A 26,692-nucleotide genomic window follows, 5' to 3' on the forward strand; every position below is an offset into this window, starting at 1 on the left:
GCTGCGCCATTCGAAGCATTGTACGGAAGGAAGTGTAGATCTCCTATTTGTTGGAATGAAGTAGGAGATCGACAATTAACTGGTCCCGAGATCATACACGAAACGACTGAGAAGATAGTACAAATCAAGGAGAGATTGAAAACAGCCCGTAGTCGCCAAAAGAGCTACGCCGATGTCCGAAGGAAACCATTAGAGTTTCAGATCGGTGACATGGTTATGTTAAAGGTGTCACCTTGGAAAGGTGTAATACGTTTTGGAAAAAGGGGTAAACTAAACCCAAGGTATGTAGGCCCGTTCAAGATCATCGAACGCATTGGACCGGTAGCTTATCGACTCGAGTTACCGCAACAACTCGCCGGAGTACATAATACTTTTCACGTCTCAAACCTTAAGAAGTGTCTTGCAAAGGAAGACCTCACCATTCCTCTTGAAGAAATCCATGTCGACGAGAAACTACAATTCATCGAAGAACCAATCGAAATCATGGATCGTGAAGTTAAACGGCTCAAGCAGAGCAACATACCGATCGTTAAGGTTCGTTGGAATGCTCGAAGAGGTCCTGAGTTTACTTAGGAACGAGAGGATCAAATGAAACAAAAGTATCCACACTTGTTTCCCGATGACGCAAAATAGGTACAATTTTAAAATTTCGGGACGAAATTTATTTAACGGGTAGGTACTGTAATGACCCGCACTTTTTCGATCATTCTATACTTATAAGATTAATATTTACATAAATTAAACCTTACCAACATGACAATCAATCCAAATTGTTGAGACTTATGTCTTCGAAAAGAGTTTTACACAACGTTTGACCGTCTAGTTTGACCGATGATATCACGAACTATATAACATATGATAATTATACGTTTGTGTATATATATGTATATATACATATTTAACATGATCTAAGAATGTTTTAATACCTCATTTTGTATTAATAACAATAAGTTACAAGTATATTTTGAAACTACTAACCTAAGTTTTCAAAACGATAACCATACGTAACGTTATTTGACATAAATACTTATGACCTATAATGTTTATACATATATCGTATAAGTAATGTATTTAATCACTTTTAAGGACTTAAATACATAAAACAATATAAGTATATTCACAAAAGATAGCTATATTTGAATTCTCATTCCATTTTTCACAAGATTTCTATACGTATATCTAGAGTACATGTACTCGTATCATACCTAACCTCTATACGTATTTACTATTGGTATATACACATCAAATCACCACCAACCAGCCCTTGTTCAATGCCTTATGTATAAGGTAACTACTTTTGTTATCTAGTATGACAATTTCACATGATTAAAAGATTTTTTCACAAAATTACAAACTTATACACCTTTTACACCACCATTTATACTCCATTCCATTTTCATTTTACTACACATTTCCTTTAACTAAAACACACACACTTTTAAGAGCCTTAACCTCCATAACCATTCAGCTAATATCCATGAAGATCTAGCCATAAAAACATCACTTAATCACCATAAGAAAACTCTTACAAAAACACTTCAAGAATCCTTCCAAGAACACAAGTTTACTTCCAATCTTTCATCCAATTCCATCACCCTTTTGGTTCTAGGTTCTTACTCCTCTTTTACAGCAATCTTGTCCAAGTAACTTGAGGTAGTAACTTTGTTCATAACCTTATTCGATTCATATATATATAGCTATCTTATTTTGTGGTATAAGATTTTAACAACAAGAACATAGTTTGAATATTTTCAAACTTGTTTGCAAACTAAATAGATCCTTCTAACTTAACTTTTAAAATACTTCAAGACCTGTAATATAACTTAAATATATGTTAACTTAACAAGGTATAACTTGGTTTTTCAAAGATTACCTTAAAAACTGTTTTTACGACGTCGGAGTGTAACCGGGGGCTGTTTTGGGTTGGATAATTAAAAACTATTTTGAACTTTGAATTGGAGGCTTATTTTCTGGAAAATTGATATTTACTATGAATATGTTAAGACATAAAAATTTCATGATTTAACTCAAAGTATAAGTATTTTTAGAAAAATAATCATTTAAGGTTGTTTACATGATGGAAAATGATCAACTTCATAAGTTTCACTAAAGTTTGACCTATGACCTGTGATTTCGAATACAAACTAAGGTATTTACAGTTCATATTCTTAAAGAGGGACTCGATCCAAGGAAGCGGCAAGTTGAACCAACGAAAACGGAGTTGTAACGAAGAAACTACGACCAAAACAAAATCGGATATCCAAGACTAGTTTAGCTACGAAAATAATTGGAGAAAATTAAATAAATCACATCTTTTTAAAATAACATGATATTTTATATATATGTACTCATAATTTAATTTTATATGGTTCAGGATCACCCGTAAACAATACGAGAAGATTAATCATAAGATCCCATGATTGTACGCAACACGTCATTTGACAACACCGGTACTTTATGTACGCAACACGTCATTTGACAACACCGGTACCGTGGGTCAAGATTAATCTCGACCAATACATATACGATGGGGGTTTTATTTATTTCGTTGGGGGTTTATTAAACACCTAAAAATGAACCATTAAAATTGAATTACTAACATCGGACTGCTAACTACGGACTAAGGAATTATTAAAAGTATTATAAGTATATATATGTGACGTTTGTTTAAAATGAAAATATATTGATAAATTATATATGGATAGGTTCGTGATATCAATCGGAGACCAAGTCGAAATTACATATCTTCAAGACAAAAGTGAGTATATAGTCCCACTTTTAAACTCTAAGTATTTCGGGATGAGAATACATGTATTTTATGTTTTACGTTATGGACACAAGTAACTGAAAAATATATTCTACGTTGAGTTATACCACTGGCATACTTCCCTGTAGCTTGGTAACTGTTATTTACAGCGGTATTGTAAACGCGAATCCTGTTGATAGATCTATCGGGCCTGACAACCCCAACCGGACTGGACGACCAGTATTCAACGGTTGCACAGTACTTCGTTTCGTGACTACACTTGGTACGGTGTAGTAAGATTTCATAATAAAGGGAGTATGCGACGTGATTAAATGTTAAGTATGGTTACCAAGTGCTCAACCACTTAGAATATTTTTATTAAAATGTTTATATATGAAATCTTGTGGTCTATATATATATTGCTGCCGGCATTAAACCTATATCTCACCAACTTTATGTTGACGTTTTAAACATGTCTATTCTCAGGTGATAACTAAAAGCTTCCGCTGCAGTATGTTGAATTTAAGCAAGATCTTGAGTATGCATATTTGTGTCAAAAATAAAACTGCATATCCGAGGAATTGTAATGTAAAATATGCTAGAAATCGTATTGTTATCATCACATGTAAAGTTTGTAAGTCTAAGATTATCACTAAACGATAATCATCTTTATATTGTCTAAAGCTTGTATTAATATAAGAGTTATGGTTTGTAATGTAAAATAAATGCAGTTGTTCTTTTAAAAATGTCGCATATAGAGGTCAATACCTCGCAATGAAATCATACGTTATCTAACTCGTTCTTATGGTTAAGGACGGGTTATGACAGAGATCAACTATAAGTTACTGCCTCGTTAAAAACCTTGCTAAAGAAAACCCAGTGGGAAAAAACGTTAGCTAAGGGAAAAAGAGTGCAGCATGGAGTTGACTCCCCCTCAAGTAGACATTGCTTCAGTTGTTACATCTTTTGAACATGTCTCATGCCAATGTTATGAACGTGTGTTCTGAAAATAGCAGTTGGAAGTGCTTTCGTGAAAAGATCAGCAGAGTTTTTGCTAGACTGCACATATCTCATTTCAATCTGGTTGTCCTTAATGAGATTTTGAGTGTATGGGAAGAATCTAGGAGGTATGTGTTTTGTTCGGTCACTTTTGATATACCCTTCTTTCATCTGTGCTATGCAAGCTGCATTATCTTCATAGATAGTTGTTGGACTTTTATCGCGTTCCAGTCCACAAGAATCAGTAATGAATTGTGTCATTGATCTCAACCAAAAACATTCCCGAGTAGCTTCATGTAATGCAATCACTTCGGCATGATTTGATGATGTTGCAACAAGTGTTTGTTTTTGAGAATGCCATGATATTGCGGTACCTCCATTTAGGAATACATATCTATTTTGAGATTTAGCTTTATGTGGATCAGATAAATAACCTGCATCTGCATAACCAACCAAATCTTGTTTTGATTCGTTAGAATAAAATAATCCTAAATCAGTAGTTCCTCGAAGGTATCGAAATATGTGTTTGATCCCATTCCAGTGTCTTTTGGTAGGAGCTGAGCTGAACCTTGCCAACAAATTAACTGCAAAAGAAATATCAGGTCTTGTACAATTTGTAAGATACATAAGAGCTCCAATTGCACTAAGATATGGTACTTCTGGTCCCAGGATATCTTCATGGTCTTCACAGGGACGAAATGGATCAGTGTCAACATTAAGTGATCTAACAACCATAGGAGTACTTAATGGTTTTGCCTTGTCCATATTAAAACGTTTTAAAATCTTTTCAGTATATGTTGTTTGATGTACAAGTAAACCATTAGGCATATGTTCAATTTGTAAACCAAGGCAATACTTGGTTTTTCCGAGATCTTTCATTTCAAATTCTTTCTTTAGAAGTTGAATGGCTTCATGGATCTCTTTATTTGTACCTATGATATTAAGATCATCAACATAAACAGCTATGATCACATATCCGGATGTTGTTTTCTTAATGAAAACACATGGGCAAATAAGATTATTAGTATACCCTTTGCTTATCAAGTAATCACTTAATCGTTTATACCACATGCGACCCGATTGTTTCAACCCATATAAAGACCTTTGTAACTTGATTGAGTACATTTCTTTGGGTTTTGCATTGGTTGCTTCTGATACCTTAAATCCTTCAGGTATCTTCATATATATATCACTATCAAGTGATCCATAAAGATAAGCAGTCACAACATCCATAAGATGTATTTCTAAATTTTTAGAAACTGCCAGGCTGATTAAGTATCTAAAAGTAATTGCATCCATAACAGGAGAATAAGTTTCCTCATAATCAATTCCTGGTCTTTGAGAAAAACCTTGAGCTACAAGTCTAGCTTTATACCTTGTAACTTCATTTTTCTCATTTCTTTTTCGCACAAAAACCCATCTATATCCCACAGGTTTCACATCTTTAGGTGTGAGAATGATAGATCCGAAAACTTTTCTTTTATTGAGCGATTCAAATTCGGCTCGTATTGCTCCTTTCCAATGATCCCAATCATGTCTATTTTGACATTCTATGACAGATTTTGGTTCTGGATCATCATCATCATTCATGATGTCATATGCAACATTATATGAAAATATCTCATCAAGATTTTTCATTTCATTTCGGTTCCATAATATTTTTGAATGTGCATAATTGATTGAAAATTCCGTATTGACATCATCAATCTCCTCTGCAGAAGGAGTATTGATTTGTAGTTCTTCTTGAACACTTTCTTTTACCTTATTATCAGCTGATTTTCTTTTTCGAGGATTTTTATCTTTGGAACCAATTGGTCTCCCACGTTTTTGGCGTGACAAAGACTCAAGAATGACATTATTGCCAGTTTTTGGAATTTCAATTCGAGCTGGAGCATTTGCTGCTGGTATATATGATTTAGTCACTCTTTTTGTATCTGTAAATGCATCCGGCAATTTATTCGCAAGTTCTTGCATATGCATTATTTTTTGAACTTCGGTCTCGCATTTTTTTGTGCGAGGATCAAGATACATTAATTGAGGTTCACACCATAAAACATCATTTTCTTTATTTTTTATTTCTCCCCCTAATCTAGGGAATAATGTTTCATTAAAGTGACAATCAGCAAAACGTGCTGTAAAAACATCACCCGTCATGGGTTCAATATATCTTATTATTGAAGATGTTTCATATCCAACATATATTCCCATCCTTCTTTGAGGACCCATTTTAGTGCATTGTGGTGGTGCGATAGGGACATAAACCGCACAACCAAATGTTCTAAGGTGGGAAATATTTGGCTGATGGCCAAAAGCAAGTTGCAAGGGAGAATATGTATGACTTGCACTTGGTCTAATGCGAATCAATGATGCAGCATGCAAAATTGCATGGCCCCATACATATACTGGGAGTTTTGTTCGCATTATCAATGGTCTAGCTATTAGCTGCAATCGTTTAATTAATGATTCAGCTAAACCATTTTGTGTATGCACATGGGCAACGGGATGTTCAACAATAATCCCAATAGACATGCAAAAGTTATTAAATGCTTGAGACGTAAACTCACCGGCATTATCTAGTCTCACCCTTTTAATAGTATAATCAGGGAAATGTGCTCTCAATTTAATAATTTGAGCAAGAAATTTTGCAAATGCCATATTTCGACTTGATAATAGACAAACATGAGACCATCTACTAGATGCGTCTATTAGAACCATAAAATATCTAAATGGTCCACATGGTGGATGAATTGGTCCACATATATCACCTTGAATTCTTTCAAGAAACATTGGTGATTCTTTTTCAACCTTAAGAGGTGATGGTCTTATTATCAACTTTCCAAGTGAGCATGATGTACATGGGATAAGTGCATCATGAGGGATCCTTTGATCCGCCAATGGATGTCCATGTGTATTTTGTATTATTCGTTTCATCATTGTTGATCCTGAGTGGCCTAATCTCTCATGCCACAAACTAATCATTACAGGATCACATGATTTTTCTTTAACTACCACATTTACTCCAGGTATATTTATATGTGTATAATGTAAACCAGAATGAAGTCTTGGTAGTTTTTCAATTACACGATTCTTGTTAGTGATACTTAAATATTTTTCATTTTCTGTTGTCACTGACTGATAATCATATCCATTTTGGTATATGTCAGAGAAACTTAACAAATTTCTCTTTGACATGGGAGAAAATAAGGCATTATTTATCATAAAATTCGTACCATTTGGTAACATGAATTTTGCCTTTCCCATTCCTTTTATTAAGTCCACAGGACCTGATATAGTATGTATAGTTCCTTCCGTTGCTTTCAAGTCTGTGAAATATTTTTTAGATTTGAGTATGGTGTGAGTAGCACCACTGTCTGCAATACAAATATCTCCACCATTTGACTGATTTCTTACTCCGGAAGTATACATCGTGAACTTCAAAAAAAAAATATGAGAAACAAATAATGAGTACATAATTCATCAATATATTACATTCAAAACATGTTACAAACGATAGCATATAATAAGGAAATATGTAGTAAACTAGATATGGTGTAGATTGAAAATCTACAACCATTTATTTAACGAGAACATATAATAGGATATCTATATATATATATAGATATTAGAAATTTATTCATTAAAGTAGTCACAAGTTGGTTCAGTGATTTTTGTATCAAGGTCATCCACAAGATTTGCTTCTTTTCCTTTTCCCTTTAGGGATTCTTGATACCGATTAACAGAATGTTGATTTGTTCGGCAGTTTTTAGACCAGTGGCCAATTTTACCACATCGGTAACAAGAATCTTCAACATTCTTTGAAGAGCCTTCTTCAACATTGTGATTTGTGGGATTGTATGGTGTTTGGATTTTATAATTTTGTGGATTATTATTTCTTTGTCCACGACCACGACCACCACGACCACGACCACCACCACGACCATTACCATAAGGGTAATTTCAAACATAATTATGATTTTTATTATTGTTATGGTAATTTCCATGATGATGGTTTTGGCCAATATGGCTACGACCTTGTCCACGCCCTCGTCCATGTGCATTTCTTCTTTTATTATTATTATTGTTAATAACATTAGCTTCAGGAAATGCTAGCGCACCGGTAGGACGAGATTCTTGATTTTTCATCAGTAATTCTTTATTAACTTCTGCAACTAAGAGATAAGTTTGAAGTTTGGAAAAAGTTTTATAATTCTGCAATCTTAAATTTTCTTGCACAGTTATGTTTGCAGAATGCATTGTGGAGAAAGTTTTCTCCATCATATCAGCATCACTTATTTCTTGACCACAGAATTGAAGCTTTAAACGGATCTTGAACATGGCCGAGCTGTATTCACTTACCCTTTTGAAATATTGGAACCTTAGATTTCTCCATTCTTCCCTCGCAGCTGGGAGTAATATTTCCTTTTGATTATCGAATCTACTCTTGATACTTTCTCATAAAACATGTGGATCTTTGATAGTGAGAAACATATGTTTTAAGGTGGTATCAATATGTTTGCGAATAAAAGCAATTGATTTTAATTTATCTTGATCGGAACAAGTATTGTTTTCTTTTAAAGTTTCTAGAATACCCAATGATCCAAGATTTATTTCTACGTCCATAACCCATGATGTGTAGTTTGTTCCCGATACGTCTAAGGCATCAAACTCAAGCTTTGATAAGTTTGACATTTTCTATTTTCAGAAAGATGAACAACATAAATCATAATCATAATCAATTTTTTTCATAGACAAATAACAACATGAAATTAGAATTAGTTTAGATTCATAAGTAGCAAACAAAGGAATAATGGTATGATTACAAATAATAAAATCATAAGGGAAGGATAAAATATAGGTTCATCTAATGGTGTACAAGCAACAAGGATGATAGCTATTATGACCAATACAGTAGGAAAAATCATCCTTGAGTTAATCATCTTTTTTAAAAAAAAATTTGAGAGTAGTAATTTGAGAAAATGAAGATTGATTTGTGAAAATGTGAAAACGGGGATGTTTAATTTATATTTGAAAAATATAGTTGTTGTAACGTCGTCAGTTGACGTTAACAATCGTTATGTATATATGACCGTTGTAACGTCGTTAGTTGACGTTAACGAATAAAGTCACTATATCAAAACGCGTATGAGTAATATAAAGGACAAGATTTTTTTTTTATATCATATGTAAAGAAAAAAAAAAACAAAAGACAAAATCTTTCAAAAAGATACGGAGTATATATATGAGATCAATTTATCAACTTGTTGATTTTGAAAATCTTATGTATTTAAAAAGTCGTATTTTTCAAATACTTTAGGGGTATGTTATGTAACTTATAATTAATAATTTCTATCATGTCACTTTCATGTGAATAGTAAATTAATTAATTTCGTTTCATTTACTATTCATATGAATAGTAAATGAATTAATTTCGATTTACTATTTTGTTACTTGAGTAATATATATACATCATATATATATTTTATTTGACGTCTCGGTGTATATGTGTGTGACCCCGAAGGCTCAAATAAAAATAAACATTAGTATGCATGAAATAAATAATGATTAATTGCATAAGTAATCATAAATGTTAGATAACATAAATATAAATGTTAGTGAAGTTAATAAGAATTAGATTACAGAAATATAATTCAGGCGGTATAACCGACCATATATAACATAAATATAAATGTTAGTGAACATAACTGTAAATGTTAGTATACATAAATAAATGTTAGATAACATAAATGTAAATGTTAGTATACATAAATAAATGTTAGATAACATAAATGTAAATTAGGCGACAGTGTCGACCATATATCATTTAGGTGGTATAACCGACCATGTATTAGTTAGGTGACAGGGCTAACCATATTTAGTATAAATGTTGAGATAATCGTGCTGATAACGTGTTATAATTTAGCAGTATAACTACCTTTAGTGGTCTGGTTCTTGACTGTAGGCTATTGATTATTAGAAGATAAAAGAGAGGGAGAGAGTATATTATAATTTTTTGGTACATTTGATTTACATTCATCGATCCTTATTTATACTACTCAAATTCCACTGTACAATTCATTCATGAGATATCAAATAGGATTTGCTTTTTGACTTTATGTACAAATTTGTCGGCCACTTTTTTATGTCTTATAACATAACCCTCAATATAAATTTTTTTTTTTTTTTTTTTTGAAAAGTAAATAACCCTCAATATAAATATAATCACAAGATACATTCCATTCATCTCTCTGATTGAATTCAATTCATCTCTATTTTCTAGCAGTAGAAAATATTGAAACAACAAAACAAATTATTGCTATATCATCTTCTTCATCCTACGTTATCATCATTATTATCTTAAATCATCATCAATTCATCATCATCATCCCACATTATCTAAGCTCCAAATAAAAATAAAAAATCAGTACCCATTTTTTAGATCTGTTAAATATAAACTCAATACCCATTTTTGTAGATCTGAAATCGAAGGGTTTCAAACCTCATTGGAAACCATGGTGGTTCAAAGTTTGAAGTTTCAAACCACCGGTTTATTGCTTTGATGAGAACTCCACTTCGTATTGTTGCTCATATCTTGTTTCAGATTTAAAATCGGTGGTGACTGGAGTTTCACACCGATGCCCATTTAACCTCGGAAGTCAGAACTGGTTGTGGATTTGATCGGTACCAAGACCTGGCGGTGGTGGTGGCGACAATTGCTCCTGCGACAATGGCGGTACAGATGTTGAAGATGGAGGAACTTTCAAGAATTTTTTTGTACATGAGTATTATAGGATGATGATGATGATGATTTTAAGAAGATGATGACGATGATGATGATTTTAAATGTGTATCAAAGTGTGTTTTTGTAGAGAAGGGGTGTGGGCTGAAATGACTGATGCTAATATTGTTTCATTCCTGTAAATATGCATATGCATATAGTATGACTTTACCAATGTAATTATATTACGGAGTACTAATTACTAATGTAATTATATTATTAATTATTAATTTATTATTGGCTTTTTCTGAAGGAAAAAAAAAAAGGAAACAATACAGAATCTTGTAAAACTTCAAATAATCATAACGTGTGATGATTCTATTCTATTTGGAGTTAATAGATAAAATTACTGTATTGTCCATGTGCTTAGCACATGTAATTATTTAACGGGTATATTTAACTAGCGTTAGCTATAGGACAAGCGCCTTGGATTTATCAAACCATAGGGATGATCAACGTAATTTAAAAAAGAAAAGGACTACTTGTATAATTTTAAGTAAATCACAGAGACTAACTGTATAGTTTACTCTATCAATAATGACTGATGAAAAATAACCATTTCCCAACATTGAAAACCAGTGCAAAACACATTAAAACAACTATTATAAGAATTTTTTTTTTTTTTTGAAAGGCAAGTAAATTTTATTAAAAATATAAAAGGTACACGAGATAAAAAACTAGCAAGGAGCTAGACAGGACAACCCACAACCGCACAATTATCATAGAAATTATTTGAACTAAACGTGCTAGAAACTTTGTATCAAAACAATCCTTCTTCTTAAAGTTCGCTTATGAAAAAAATTTAACTTGCCACCACAAAAAGGGTCATCTTTTATTATTTTGTAATTATGTTAAATGTTTCAAACATAAACTATTTTGATAATGCGAACTACTACGTACATTGAGAATTTCATATTCAGCTCAAATATAATTAGTGTAAACTAAATAAATTAATCATATGCTATTAGGAGTTTAAGATTAAACATTCATGGACCAAGGTTCATTCCATATAAATATTCATCAACTACGAGTTTAAGATTAAAAATTTATAATTACAACATAATCAAATTAGTTTAATTAAAATGATTTGAAGAGTTGTATGTATTAAATAAAGATTTCAAGGAGTTTCAATCCATACGACAGATTTTGACTCATTCCCATGTTAACTAAATTTTCATGGCTCATTACCAATTATCATCAAATAATACTAACTAGTTGTTTACCCTCGCTTCGCGCCGGGGGTTCAGTTTTCAATGTATTTTATTGCGTTTAGTTTAACGATGATGTCGTTGAAGCGCAACTCGAGTCGAACTAAAAGGTATAACCCGTCAAAGATTTAAATGTTATTTTAAATTAATAATATAGGTGCATCTCTGCGGGTGGAGAAAAATATAACGGAAACCAAAAAAGAAAAAATAAAAAAAATTTGTTACAACGGGTAGAGAAAAATATAAAGGAAACAATCGTACCTATTCATATTTTTTGCCTAGTAGATATTTGTTGCTTCTAATTATAAAGAAACCATCGGTACTATTCATATTTTTTGTCTAGTAGATATTTGCTGCGGGTGAAGAAAAATATAAAGAAATCCAAAAAAGAAAAAAATGGGGGAAAAAACTGTTAAAAAAAAAAAATTGCTACAGTACCGTGAATAGTACTGATGACGTGAATAGTGACCGGTGTGCAACCATTGTTGTGCAATGTACAAGTGATTAAAGCGTGCGAGTAGTATTATTCATAACTTTTGTCTATTGAATAGTGACCAGTATACAACCATTGTGCGATGTATAAGTGATTAAAGCGTGCGAATAGTACTATTCATAATTAGCATGAGCATTCTACTATTCACAAGGGTATAACAGTCTTTTTACACTGACTACGTAAGGGTAATTTGATAATTTTACATTTAAAATTTTCCATTTAACATTTGTTATTACATAAACAACACACAACCAGTTCCAACCTCCTTCAAAAACAACCAACTACTTCCGCACACCGCCACCCACGGCGCCGTTTTACCATCACGTCGTCACCACCGTCATCCACTACCGGATCTAATACACCACCACCACTGATAACCACCATCAACCACTTCTATGCATAAAGAACTATCAAAATCCAACATAGGTTAACCTGTTCCGTGCTTGGCATATTCACACTCCTCCAATTCTCAAAAGATGCTAAAGATCTACCAAGTGCATCTGAACGTGATCCAGTTGTTTTGTCATCAACAAACCTAGCAATCCTGATATTACCCATTTCTACAACATGGAAGAGTATCCCTAAACCTTCACCACATTCTACACAAACTCCTGACCTATCCATTTCTAGTTTACACAAGAAAACCTGATTATTGCTGTGTACTTCCGGTATCTATATATTTTTCACCAATATGGGTTGACCCACGAAAAAGAATTTATACTTGCACTAGGATCCAATTGAATCCAAGCATCATTAATGAAACCAGATATGCAAATTCTTATTATTCTGCTTGTTGTTCTGTTTTCAATCCTGTCAAAAGAATTTCACATATAAGCAAAGTAGGGATAAATCTTTGCTGGCCTGAACTACTGAAGTTAGATGATTTAAAACTCATATGTTAGCTACCTGATAGGCACATCTTTTGGCCCACGTCCGAAACGCAATCCCTCTTCATAACCTGAAATTTTCAGTTCTCAAAATATCTTGAGTACCATCTTCTTTTTCCAGAACCAGAAATATAGTGTCCTCCCTCTTAATTTGAACAGGTTATGACCATTCTGTATCTTCAGCACGGATCTACAAAACAAATGACCATTCTGTAAAGAATGATTTAACAATAAAAGTTTAATGTACTTTCACATTGAGGAATCAATATGGAAGTAACAGAAGTGACCAAGCAAGAAAAACTCTCTGATTCATTCCATGAACTCGTGCGAAAGAAATTGTAAAATGATCATCGTTTGATACGATTGGATCATATATATGATGAGGACACGAGGTGAATATAGTTAATTGTATATCAACATCTAATGGATCTCAGGACTACACTATGAAATACACACATATAGAGGGGGTCTCTACTAGCCTGTAGTTTACTAGGTTCATCAGTCTCACGATATAAACGGAGGAGACTCGTACATCAGTTGCTCGCAACAGCTTTGGCGGATCTTCACTGTTCAACTTCACATATATGTCTTGACCAAGTCTATTGGTAAATGTCATAAATGGATGTACGGCAATTACCTAAGGTGGATAAAATAAGAAAGTAAGTTCTGAACAAAATATAGAGGTGGCAAGACCCATAATTGGTGTAACAGGACAAAACAGGTTTGGGTTTTTTTGGCAGAGATAAAATGGGTCATTCTATCACTTTTGTTTTTTTTTAAAACTTTAAATAGAAATTTGTTATAAACAAATGATGAGTGTGTAATTCGAAATTGCAAAAGAGATTTACAAAACAAATTCTAATCTTTATACAAAGTGACTTAGGACTTTGTATGTCTTGACCACTTGTTGTTTGCATTTCAAGAACTGGAAATTCAGCTGCCAAAGGAAGATAATTGGTAATAGATGTAGGGAATTTCACCACAATACTCCAACCCTGAATAGGGTTGGATACTCCAATCCTGAATAGGGTTTGAACAAATGACTTTAGAGATCTCAGATGCTTGAATATCCAAACAGAACCACATTCCATGTGACCTACTTGATGATGATGTTCCACTTATCTCAGAACAGCATAAAAGTTATTGGTAAGCTACGAGAAAGATAATTAAGTAGTTATAATATCACAAAAAATGGAAGGAATTTAAAACCTGCTGAAGCAGACAATCCAAAGTGTTCAGTGAAAAGATAAGCTGCTGGTCAACAATGTCTAGTTATTTAGATTGAACTTAAATGACTTTCTAATAAACCTAGGTGTTCATCTGTCTTTTCTCTAAATTTACTGTAAATGCTATATTTTATATTGGATTTTCTGTGAACTTTTTCTGTTAAGATAGAACATAATGTGGTAATAGTCTCTTGGGTCAATAACTAACCATTGGATCTGCTTTGTAGAAGAAAAGTTCATTCCACATGACTAATTCCAGATTAGAGGACTCATCACTATCAAAGATGGCTCCACGCGTACGTGCACTTTGTCAACCAAAGGTAAGAACTACTTAATTGACTACAAATCAGCCTTTGGTCATAGTTCTTGTTGCCTAGATGCAATTGCTAAAATTTGAACAGAGAAAAAGGTCATCAGAACTTAATTGTTACACTCATATGTCATCAGCCAACTTAGAGAATTCAAGTTAATGCTAACTATATTCTCTTCTTTTGAAAGGCAAACTTACACACCCAACACGATTTCTCCTCCACACATATATACAAATGTCTAGCCTAAGCACAATTATAGGAATGTGCAGCTCTTACATTTTTAGACGAAACGAGAAAGTTGATGAATGCACTTTCGTAACTGTTGGTTTATTTTGGCTAGTAGAAGATATGTTTATCCCACATTGGCGGGAGGAAGATGTGAGGGGTGAGTGACTTGGTTATATAAGAGGGGCTAAGTCTTCATTCCAAATTGCACCAATCAATACACTTTAAGTATTTGATTATTTCTTTCTTTCTTACCCTTGTTTGAGAGTTGTATTAGTTAAATATTTTGGAGAGTGTAGTTAGCTTAAGAGAGTCGTCTATATCATTGTAACAATTTGTGATATAGTGTATTTCTCTCTTTGGGGGCCGGTGGTTTTTCTCCTGTTTTGGAGTTTCCACGTTAAATCTTGTGTTGTGTATTGTTCTTATTTCTTTACTATTATTGTTGGGCTGGGTGGTGGGAATTAGTGAGACCGTAATTTCCCAACAACTGGTATCAGAGCGCCAGGTTTGACGGGGGTCTCGGTTATAGGAGTCGGAGTATGCTCTGTGGTTGCCACGTGAGTGGATCGTCCACATCAGAAACGAGTTCTATTGATCGTATAGGGTATCTGGTTAGACAATAGTTTTTCTGATTCGTAGTAATAGTTGGATTTGTTAGTGGCCTAATTGTGGATTTCCGATTTAAAGGGTCCTGGCTACCTGCTACATCTTTTGGCTATTCGAAACGTGAGCAAAATCAGAGAAAGTTGTTATCTATAGGATACGGATACGATGTCGAAGTTCAGTCCAATGAGGTTTGATGTAGAGAAATTTGATGGGATGATCAATTTTGGCTTATGGCAGGTTCAAGTCAAGGATGTGTTGATTCAGTCCGGTTTACACAAGGCTTTGAAGGGTAAACCCACCCTTGTTCCTGGCAGTGATTCTAGCAGTAAGTTCGATGAAGAAGAATGGGATGATATGGATTTGAGGGCAGCAAGTGCGATTCGTTTGTGTCTTGCAAAGAACGTGCTTGCAAATGTGCACGGGTTATCAACGGCAAAGGAGCTTTGGGTTAAACTAGAGCAGTTGTACCAGGGCAAGGGCGTCTCAAATCGGTTGTGTCTTAAAGAACAATTTCATACTCTGCGTATGGATGGGGGTTCAAAGATTTCAGATCATCTAAGTATTCTTAACGGTATTGTTTCATAACTGGAGGCTATTGGAGTTAAAACGGATGATGAAGATAAAGCTTTGAGGTTGATATTATCTTTTTCATCGTCTTATGAACACATGAAACCTATTTTGATGTATGGGAAGAAAACTCTGAAGTTTGAAGACGTTACTAGCAAGCTCCTATCCGAGGAGAAAAGACTGGAAGGTAACGGGGTCTCGTCATCAGGAGATACGATAGTGTTGTGTTCGGATAGGCAGAAGAGAAACTCTAGAAAGAATCTGACGTGCTGAAAGTGCGGAAAGACTGGACATGTAAGGGTTAATTGTTCCGGTGGAGCTAATCCGGCAAATGGCTCCAAAGACGCTAACATTGTCTCCGTTGTTACTGAGAGTGACGAATTCCTCTGAAGTCACGTCATCCTCATGGTGTGTCCGCGCCACCGTGGAAAGGGATGTTCGTTAGCGGTTCCACAATTACACATGGGCATTGGTTTGACGTTGATGCAGGCTGTGTGGTGGAAACTGATGTTGTAGCTGATGGGACTTTCGGGAAAGCCAAACAAGGAAGTTGCACCATAAAGTTTCAGCTGGTTGTTCAACAACATGTGCCGAGGTGAAATGCTTGGAATGTGATATTCTAAGTGCTATACTCTTAATGGTGGAGTATGATAATTCTTGTTAAGAGTTATGATTGTCTGTGATGACAATGATTGTCGGTTTAGACAATGTTCGATGAAGATGCAAGTTTTGTCTCTTGGGAGATAATGTCAACGGCATAAAGATGAGGATCTTGAAGTTGTCGTCGAGGAAGTGTCTACATCGGTTATCCTAGCAATGTGGAAGCATGGTTATCTTCTTCTATCCAAAAGGTGGAGATTTGTTGGTTTATTTTGGCTAGTAGAAGATATGTTTATCCCACATTGGTGGGAGGAAGATGTGAGGGGTGAGTGACTTGGTTATATAAGAGGGGCTAAGTCTTCATTCCAAATTGCACCAATCAATACACTTTAAGTATTTGATTATTTCTTTCTTTTTTACTCTTGTTTGAGAGTTGTATTAGTTAAATATTTTGGAGAGTGTAGTTGGCTTAAGAGAGTCGTCTATATCATTGTAACAATTTGTGATATAGTGTATTTCTCTCTTTGGGGGCCGGTGGTTTTTCTCCTGTTTTGGAGTTTCCACGTTAAATCTTGTGTTGTGTATTGTTCTTATTTCTTTACTATTATTGTTGGGCTGGGTGGTGGGAATTAGTGAGACCGTAATTTTTCAACAGTAACATATGTGATTAAAGGTAGAATGGGAAATTTAAAACATTATATTGAAAGTGGACCGCCATTTGTGAGATCATCTGAAACAGAAGAAAAAACAACTTATATGGAAGATTCCAGCACCGACAGTTCATGTTAGGCAGCCTGACGAAAGATTCCAGCACTGTAAGTTTAAAAAAAAAAAAAAAAAAAAAAAATTACCCGAATATGGACACACCCGTGCCTGTGAAATAATGACCGTCACCACTTGGACACACCTGTCCCGTTTGAAAACTGTGACCCGATGACCCGTTCTGACCCACACCCGTTTGGGTCTCGACCCAACCCGACCCGTTTGACAGGCATAGTTATTAGTACAATGGACGATACTATCTATAAGACTCAACAATGAGGAATAAAGTTCATACCAGGCCATCATAGTCATCAAAAAAGGGTGTAGAAAAAAATGTTGTAATTTATGCATCAATAACTGTATCATCTGGAACCACTTGGTGTAAGTCAGAATCTGCAAGCTTTGCAGCAAACCTTTTGGGAGGTTTCTTAAATCCACTGCGGACCATGAGAACTACCCATATACTAAATCAGTAAATCTTCATCAGAAAGAATTATGCATGTGTTTGGAGGCTCGCAGCTGTAATAATCAAAATCATATCTCATAATACAGTATATACGTCGAAGAACAAACATGAATGACAGAGCAGAGCCATATGTTGATATATACAGTAGAAAGGAGTACACTCTCTAACAGCAATATCAACGAATTGCACCACTTGTTGTGGAAGTATAGGACGCCATATAGACAGTTTCGTTCTTGATTTGGAGCCTTGATTCCACCATACCAAACGAAAACTAGCAACAACTTGAAAACGCCTACCAGAATTTACATTTGACGACTGATCTTGTTGAATACTATCACGATCCGATGGATGTGCTTGAATGTCTGAACTTTTCAGTGCTTCAACTTTGAAGATGCTCCACGTAAATTTAAAAAAATAAAAAAAGTATGTGGTGTAATTCATAGGCTCTCTACCAATTACACTTAAAGTCCCAGGATCCGCTGGAAGAGAAGTACCGAAAGAATTATCCACACGCCAATCCAGAAGTGCTTCTGTGAATTATAAGAAGAAGAGAACGTTATAAAGCAATACAATTGTGCTCTTTATACTACTTTTAGGATGAAATGTTAGGTAAGAGTATTAAGTTAAGAATTTCACATACTTAGCGCGCACCAGAGCTTTATTATAGTGATACAGCCCCCCTAAGTGCACATGAAGATAGCAAAAAAAAAAAAAAAAAAAGAGGTATGTAAGCAGAAGAAAGTGAACCACACAAACCAACGCAATAAAGTGTAACGTACTTTTGAATGTGCCAAGCTTGTCAAACTCGGAGCAGTGGACCGTCCATTTTCTGGATGACATTCTTAGAAACTCTAAAACATCCTCCTCCTCAACTGCTATGAATAGTCGTAGTAATGCACCGAATTAAAAATTTATAATAAAAAATTATAATATATATATATATATCCTCCTCCTCAACTGCTATGAATAGTCGTAGTAATGCAGCGAATTAAAAATTTATAATAAAAAATTATAATATATATATATATATATATATATATATATATATATATATATATATATATATATATATATATATATAGAGAGAGAGAGAGAGAGAGAGATTTAAGGGAAGCACTTTTTTGGGAGAAGTGGAGGGAAGTAATTTTTTTTCGTTTTTTGAAAAAACTCTTTTCATGAACATTATAGATTAGATGAAAATATGAACATTTAAAAAAAACACTTTGTGATGAATGTCATTATTTTAGCGGGAAAACGCTCGAAGAAAAAAAATAAAAACATTCAATGTATTGAATATTTTGCTGCTGAGTTTTGTTTTAAGAGGTTAGAAATTAGGGTTTAGAAATTAGGGGGTTATAAATTAGGCTTTAGCTATTAGGGTTTAGAAATTAGGGTTTTGGTTTTAGAAATTAGGGTTTAGATTGAATATTTTAACACGAACGGTTTAGAGTTTAGGGTTTAGGGTTTAGGGTTGAGGGTTTACGGAGTAAACCCGAAAACCCAAAACCCTAAACTCTAAATCGGGCTAAATTCGAAAAAAACACTTCACACAAGATGAAAACAAAACGATGCAAATAAACTCAGTAGCAAAACATTCAATGCATTGAATGTCTTAATTTTTTTTTATTCGAGCGTTTTTCCGCCAAAATAATGACATTTATCACAAAGTGTCTTTTTTAAATGTTCATATTTTCATCTAATCTATAATGTTCGTGAACAAAGTTTTTTCAAAAAACGAAAAAATGAAAAAAAATAATTTGCTTCCCCCTTCCCCTAAAAAGTGCTCCCCTCTTGATTATGACCCTATATATATATATATATATATATATATATATATATATATATATATATAGGGGCAGGATCAATGGGGAAGTAACCAAGCGGGGGGAAGCAAAATTTTTTTTTTTTCATTTTTTTGAATTTTTTTTTTTCGGCATTAAGATCACACGAAAATATGAACATTCAGAAGAGACAATTCGTGATGAATGTTATTATTTAGGCGGGAAAACGATCGACAAAAATAACATTCAAGATAATATTGTTCGTGAAGAATATGAACGTTTTTTTTTTCATGTTTTGTGAAGTAAAATTTAGCCCGATTTAGAGTTTAGGGTTTAGGGTTTGGTGTTTATTCAAACACCAAACCCTAAATCCTAAACCGTTCGTGTTAAAAACTCAATCTAAATCCTAAATCTAAACCCAAAATCTAAACCCTAAACCCTAAATTTCTAAACCCTAATATCTAAACCCTATAAACCCTAATATCTAAACCCCAATAGCTAAAACCTCAAAATACGCTCGAAAAACACGATAATTGTTATATATTATTTCTTCGAGCGTTTTCCCGCCAATATAAAAACATTTATTACAAAGTGTCTCTACTAAATGTTCATATTTTCATCTCATCTATAATGTTCGTGAACAAAGTTTTTTCAAAAAACGAAAAAAAAAAAAAAGTTTTTGCTTTCCCCCGAATAGTTACTTCCCTCTTGATCCTACCACTATATATATATATATATATATATATATATATATATATATATATATATATATATATATATATAGGGTCATAATCAATTCAGAACTTTTCTAGCGTATCACTCTTCAGCACTAGCCTACAAACAGCAGATAGACACCAAAGGTTTCATACAGTAATCTATCACATCATTTGTTATTGAATGTATTTTCTAAGGGGGACAGCTTTTGAACTCATCCTTCATCCCTCCACCATACACAGTAGCACAAAAAATCAAATGACAAATTATTTATCGAATAAGAACTTCAAATCAAAGGGTATAAAGTGTATTATAGTATTATTTTTTGTATATAATTAGGCATAAGAAGTAGATACTAATTTTTAAAGATCTTGAAAACCTCCATAGATAGTAACGTTTACTCTTGATGTAAGTTAGAAAACACACGATTATTTGAGGATAGATAAACAGAATAAGAAAAAGTTAAAAACTATCAGGTTTAGTACATGGATGATTGATAAAGAACAACATGTAGAAGCATTTTGATACCACCACCTGATAAGCATATAAGTGTCCTAGCTATGTATGCAATACTAGCATTGGAGTGAAACATTCAAATACAAAAATCAACGCATAAGAAGATACTAATTTTGTATCTACTTCAAATTAGTATCTACATTTAAAGATCCTTTGATATATATTTTTTTTTTTTTTTTTTACGATCAGATCTGTACAGACATCAGCGAGTGCAAAAATGTAATCATACTATTTCAATGAGATAACTACAGACAAACCCGTGTGTAGGCCAATAGTATCGGTTACCTATTACTGTCTTACACTGAATGATACGCGGTAGTAGTTATTTGCTAGTTAGGTATATTTTTAATATTTTAGGACATGGTTCAATGCTAAGAATGTGATGTTTCTAAAACAATTGGTGTAACGATCCGGATTTTTCCGATCGTTTTATACTTATGAGATTAATATTTACATAAAATAAATCTTACCAACATGATAAGCAATCCAAACTGTTGACACTTATGTTTTTGAAAAGAGTTTCACACAACGTTTGACCGTCCAATTTGACCGATGATATCACGAACTATATAACACACCATAATTATACGATTATGTATATGTACATATCTATACATATTTAACATGATTTAAGGATGGTTTAACATTTCATTGTGAACTAACAACAATGAGTTATAAGTATACTTTGAGACCACTAACTTAAGTTATTAAAACAATAACTATATGTAACATTCTTTGACATATATACTTACAATATATAATGTGTTGGTGATCTATGTCACCAATATGATTTAAGTGTAATGGGATTAATTTGTAACCAAAATAATCTTGATAAATATCGAACAAGTTTGGGGAAGTGTGGAGTGCACACTTGTTTGAACTTATCTTGATTATGACGGGGGTTCGGGGGCAGCGCCCCCGATAAGCGGGGTCCAAGGGGTGGCAACCCCTGGCGGGGTCCAAGGGGTGGCAACCCCTGGCGGGGTCCAAGGGGCAGAGCTTTATTAAAAATGTCTTAAAATTTTATTTTGGCCCGGTTTGACCCAAAAATAAAAGCCCAGTTTTGAGCCTCTTTTACAGTTATAAACCCGTTCATATTTGAATTCTCGTTCCGATTCCTCAAAATTTCTACAAGTATATCTAGGGTATATGTAACCGTATTATACCCAGCTTCTATACGTATTTACTATTGGTATATACCAACAATAAACTTCAATGATCAGCCACTAGACATGATGTTACATGTGGGAACCAGCCAGTTAACCTCATGTGTGACTTTTGTGCAAGAAAACAAACTAAATCTCCTATATATCCATCCCATAATCATGCTATTTTGCACACACACACATACAATTTCATTTCCAATTTTCTTTCAAGTTAATTCACTCCCTAATCTCTCTTCATTTACCTACTCAAGAACGTATCAATATAGTCATCCGATTTCAAGGAGATTACTTCCAATCTTTCAATCCCACTCCACCACTCTTTTGATTCCAAGATTTTTCTTACCTTTTCCAGTAGCTTTGTCCAAGTAACTTGAGGTAGTAACCTTATTCATAACCTTATTCGATTCATATTTATATAGCTATCTTATTTTGTGTTATAAAATTTTAACAACAAGAACATAGTTTGAGTGATTTCAAACTTGTTCGCAAACTAAATAGATCCTTCTAATTTGATTTTTAAAAACACTTCAAGACCTGTAATATATCATATTATGACAAAATCGGATTAATCATATCTTGGCTAATTAACATAATATTTAATATATATTTACTTATGATTTTATTTTATATATTTCAGGACCACCCGTAAACAACACGAGAAGATTAATCATAAGACCTCATGATTGTACGCAACACGTCATTTAACAACACGGTACTTTATGTACGCAACACGTCATTTGACAACATGGTACCATGGGTCAAGATTAATTCTGATCAACACGAATACGATGGGGTCTTTATTTATTTTATTTAAGCAACTAATTGTGGACCACTAACATCGGACTGCTAACTACGGACTAAGAAAATATTAAAAGTATTAAATATATATATATATATATATATATATATATATATATATATATATATATATATATATATATATATATATATATATATATATATATATATATATATATATATATGTAACGATTACTTGAAAAGAAAATATGTTGATATATTATATATATGGTTAGGTTCGTGATATCTATCGGAGACCAAGTCGAGTTAAATACCTTCAAGACAAAAGTGAGTATATAGTCCCACTTTTAAACTCTAAATATTTCGGGATGAGAATACATGCATTTTATGATTTACGTTATGGACACAAGTGATTAAAAATATATATTCTACGTTGAGTTGTACCACTGGCATACTTCCCTGTAACTTGGTAACTACTATTTACATGAGGTATTGTAAACGCGAATCCTGTTGATAGATCTATCGGGCCTGACAACCCCAACCGGACTGGACGACCAGTATTCAACGGTTGCACAGTACTTCGTTTCGGTGACTACACTTGGTACGGTGTAGTAAGATTTCATAATAAAGGGAATATGCGACGTTGATTAAATGTTAAGTATGGTTATCAAGTGCTCAACAACTTAGAATATTCTTATTAAAACGTTTATATATGAAATCTTGTGGTCTATATTCATAACGCTGCCGGCATTAAACCTATATCTCACCAACTTTATGTTGACGTTTTAAGCATGTTTATTCTCAGGTGATAACTAAAAGCTTCCGCTGCAACATGTTGAATTTAAGCAAGATCTTGAGTATGCATATTTGTGTCAAAAATAAAACTGCATATCGGAGGATTTGTAATGTAAAATATGTTGGAGGTCGTATTGTTATTATCACATGTAAAGTTTGTAAGTCTAAGATTATCGCTAAATGATAATCATTATTAAGTTGTTTAAACCTTGTATTTGTAATAAAAGCTATGGTTTGTATTGTAAAAACGAATGCAGTTTTTGAAAAATGTCGCATATAGAGGTCAATACCTCGCGATGAAATCATATGTTATTGTATTCGTCCTTAAGGTTAAGGTTTTTGACAATTGGCAAAGCTAAGACCTAAATCCCAAAATGGTATACACACAAAACAATTATCTCAGCTAAGTAATGATTGATAAAGTGTCCTCTCACCCCTGTAAACACAGTCATTCAACTTTTCTCACTCCCCTTAAAACAACACATCCCTGATGCTTCATCCCCTATTCAGGAAACATTATCACCTCATTCAACATAAAAGACAGAAAAGACCAAAAAAGTCAACTCTAACTTGCACAAGTTCAAATTCGAAGACAGATGAAAGATCTTTGCAACTTTCATCAATATCAATATCAATATCATCTCCCTGAAAGATCTTTGCAACTTGCATCAGTTGATGATAACGCGCTGGGGAGAAGTGAAACCCTAGAAAAGGAAGCTGCACTGCCAATCTTGTTGTGGAAAAAGTGGGGTCCTCTGATCGGATCTAAATGGAAAAATCAAGCAATGTAAGTTAAATAAAGTGTGATAAAAAATTATAATTTGAACAAATCATCACATAAATACCTGTTGAAGCTTTAAACTCACACCACACTAATCAATAACAGGCAAATAACTAATGATACTAGACTGCAAAGATTTTTGAGCCCCTTTCAGAGAATGTTGACTCCAGTGATAATATTATCCATCAACGAAAAAAAGCAGGCAGATGCATGCATCCCTTAAAACCACGTCAAACTGAAGATAAATATCTTTTGAAACAGCCTCCTCCTCTTCATCCTGATAGTTGGATATATTTAATGCAAAAAGTTAACGTTACAAGAACAATCGAGCTGATCATTGAAATAATAACATTAACATACCTGAGTACGAATTATCAAGTTTCCCAGATCAAGCAAGAGTTTGGTGGAATGACGATTGTCTGGGAAAAAAATCCCAAGTCCAGGAAGAACCTAGCAGCAAGTTAAATCAAATTTAACAAATTTTACCTAGCTACATGAAAATTCCTAGAGCTATATGAACTTAAAATTTTATGAAAACTGATGTGCAAAACCTAATCACTCCTTAACAAATAACGATTAGGGTAAGTGGCAATTCCTGCCCACAACACATTTGACGTTTGGGTTTCAGATGAAGGTAGTACCATCCCAATTAATGACCACCATGAACTTGAATGTACTACAGTTGACATCTATGATCTATCTAATCTAATACTACTACTACAAACCTTGAAAAGAATCAAGATCAACAAAATAATATGTTTTTGAACACTCAATAATATACGTGGAACTCTAGCTTACAACCAGTAATACAGTAATCACCATCAAATCAAATACCCCTTAATAATCCATTCACACGTTTTTCTTAATTGTTTTTATTGGCTAATAAGTCATGCACTTAATTTTGTTTTCCCTGATTTATCTTTGCAGTAACTACAAGTGAGTATATGATATATAAGATTATACGAATTCTAACCATTGTCATATAACTTGATGATATCGAAATCAAAATATTTACTAAAAGACTGATACTTTTAGTAACACTATATAGGTTCCTAATTGCATCTACATATCGTTTAACAGATTTTCAAATTTTACAAATATTGTAATCAATACATTTAGGATGCTAATGCTAATTCCATTACCAAATATTCGTATTCAATAAAAAAAAAGTTCAGCAGCCATACTAACCGAGTGGTAATCAAGTGGGTCTGCACTGATTCGATCAAGAACATAACAGGATCTGCTTGCTATGATATCATCATGTGCGAAACTTGGACTACTTGGGACTGATGTAAGCTCATGAAAGCATTGTTTCGGTGTTGATCAATAGGCTAGCTATTTAGTATAAGCAATATATGTGGCTTCTCAGTTGGAACACGATGATGGTAACCAGACATGCTTTTCTGGTTCAAAGTTTACACCGAAATCATTGCCAAAACCGCTAACTATTAATTTTTCCTTTAGTGCTAGGCAGCATCTCTAAATAGACAGCATATAATTTAATTGAAATGAATAAAACCATAATTTTGACGCGATGAAGTTGTAAGCTGTGGTTAAATATAATCGTCGATCTCATGCCAGACGAGGGATTGGATGTAGGGTTAAATAATTAGCCAGTCGGATTTATATGAATTTAAATAAGTAAAGTAAATGGATGAAGGATATCAAACAGAGTATAGATTGACGAGTAAGAATCCCACAAAACTGGAACCCTAATCTTTAAAAATTTAATCTTTTTTATGGGCTGGAATTATGATTGACAATTGATTGAAGGGATATAACCCCATGAATGGTTCGAATTCACCTGCATTATCAACGAATTGCTTCTTGTGTTCTGATGGTTGAATTTTGGGGGTAGCCAGTGTTTTATTTAAGAATAGGTTTTGGGATATGAATATGAACGTATGATGATGGAGAAGATCGCCAGTCGCAAGATTAATTAAAAGGTAATTGAGGGGCTGTTAAGTGTCCACATGCTATGCACGTAAACAAGTGACTTGGGGCAGTAAATTAGTTTTTTAGTCTAATTATTTTTTTATTTTTATTTTTTGAAAGGCAAGTAGGATATATTAATATATAAAAAATTAGTTTTTTAGTCTAATTATAGTTCTAAGATTACAACAATATAGGAAGGAGAAGGCGTTGCGCACATACAATTCATAGCTACTCCTAACTAATCCATCAGTATTTATAGACTAAACAAACTAATTTTCTGCCCCAAGTCCACGTGCATAGCATGTGGACACTAGTTGACCTATAAGTCTATAACAGGGGCATAATAAAGGGAAATTACTAATAACGTTTGA

At 33.6% G+C, this 26,692-nt stretch overlaps 1 protein-coding gene and 1 long non-coding RNA gene across 2 annotated transcripts; both read right to left on the minus strand.

Annotated features, from left to right (window-relative positions):
- Positions 1-12,287: 12,287 nt before the first annotated feature.
- Positions 12,288-18,713, minus strand: LOC139899623 (uncharacterized). Its single transcript, XM_071882462.1, has 5 exons — positions 18,654-18,713; positions 18,515-18,554; positions 17,704-18,404; positions 13,128-13,745; positions 12,288-13,031 (listed from the first exon to the last, which is right to left on the minus strand). Exon 3 carries the CDS (start codon positions 18,313-18,315, stop codon positions 17,950-17,952), a length of 366 nt encoding a protein of 121 aa, XP_071738563.1. The 5' UTR covers positions 18,316-18,404; positions 18,515-18,554; positions 18,654-18,713; the 3' UTR covers positions 12,288-13,031; positions 13,128-13,745; positions 17,704-17,949.
- A 5,240-nt stretch (positions 18,714-23,953) lies between these two features.
- On the minus strand, positions 23,954-26,279 carry LOC139895948 (uncharacterized). The gene is made up of 4 exons (XR_011776082.1): positions 25,575-26,279; positions 24,747-24,836; positions 24,451-24,663; positions 23,954-24,370 (listed from the first exon to the last, which is right to left on the minus strand). It is a non-coding gene; the product is annotated as an uncharacterized lncRNA (long non-coding RNA).
- Between the last annotated feature and the right edge of the window lie 413 nt (positions 26,280-26,692).

This window comes from Rutidosis leptorrhynchoides, chromosome 3 (assembly GCF_046630445.1).
Source record: "Rutidosis leptorrhynchoides isolate AG116_Rl617_1_P2 chromosome 3, CSIRO_AGI_Rlap_v1, whole genome shotgun sequence".
In the NCBI taxonomy this organism is placed as follows: Eukaryota; Viridiplantae; Streptophyta; class Magnoliopsida; order Asterales; family Asteraceae; genus Rutidosis; species Rutidosis leptorrhynchoides.

Coding starts and splice junctions, on each gene's coding strand:
- LOC139899623 (XM_071882462.1), bottom strand. CDS start 18,315: ATGAATTACACCACATACTTTTTTTATTTTTTTAAATTTACGTGGAGC.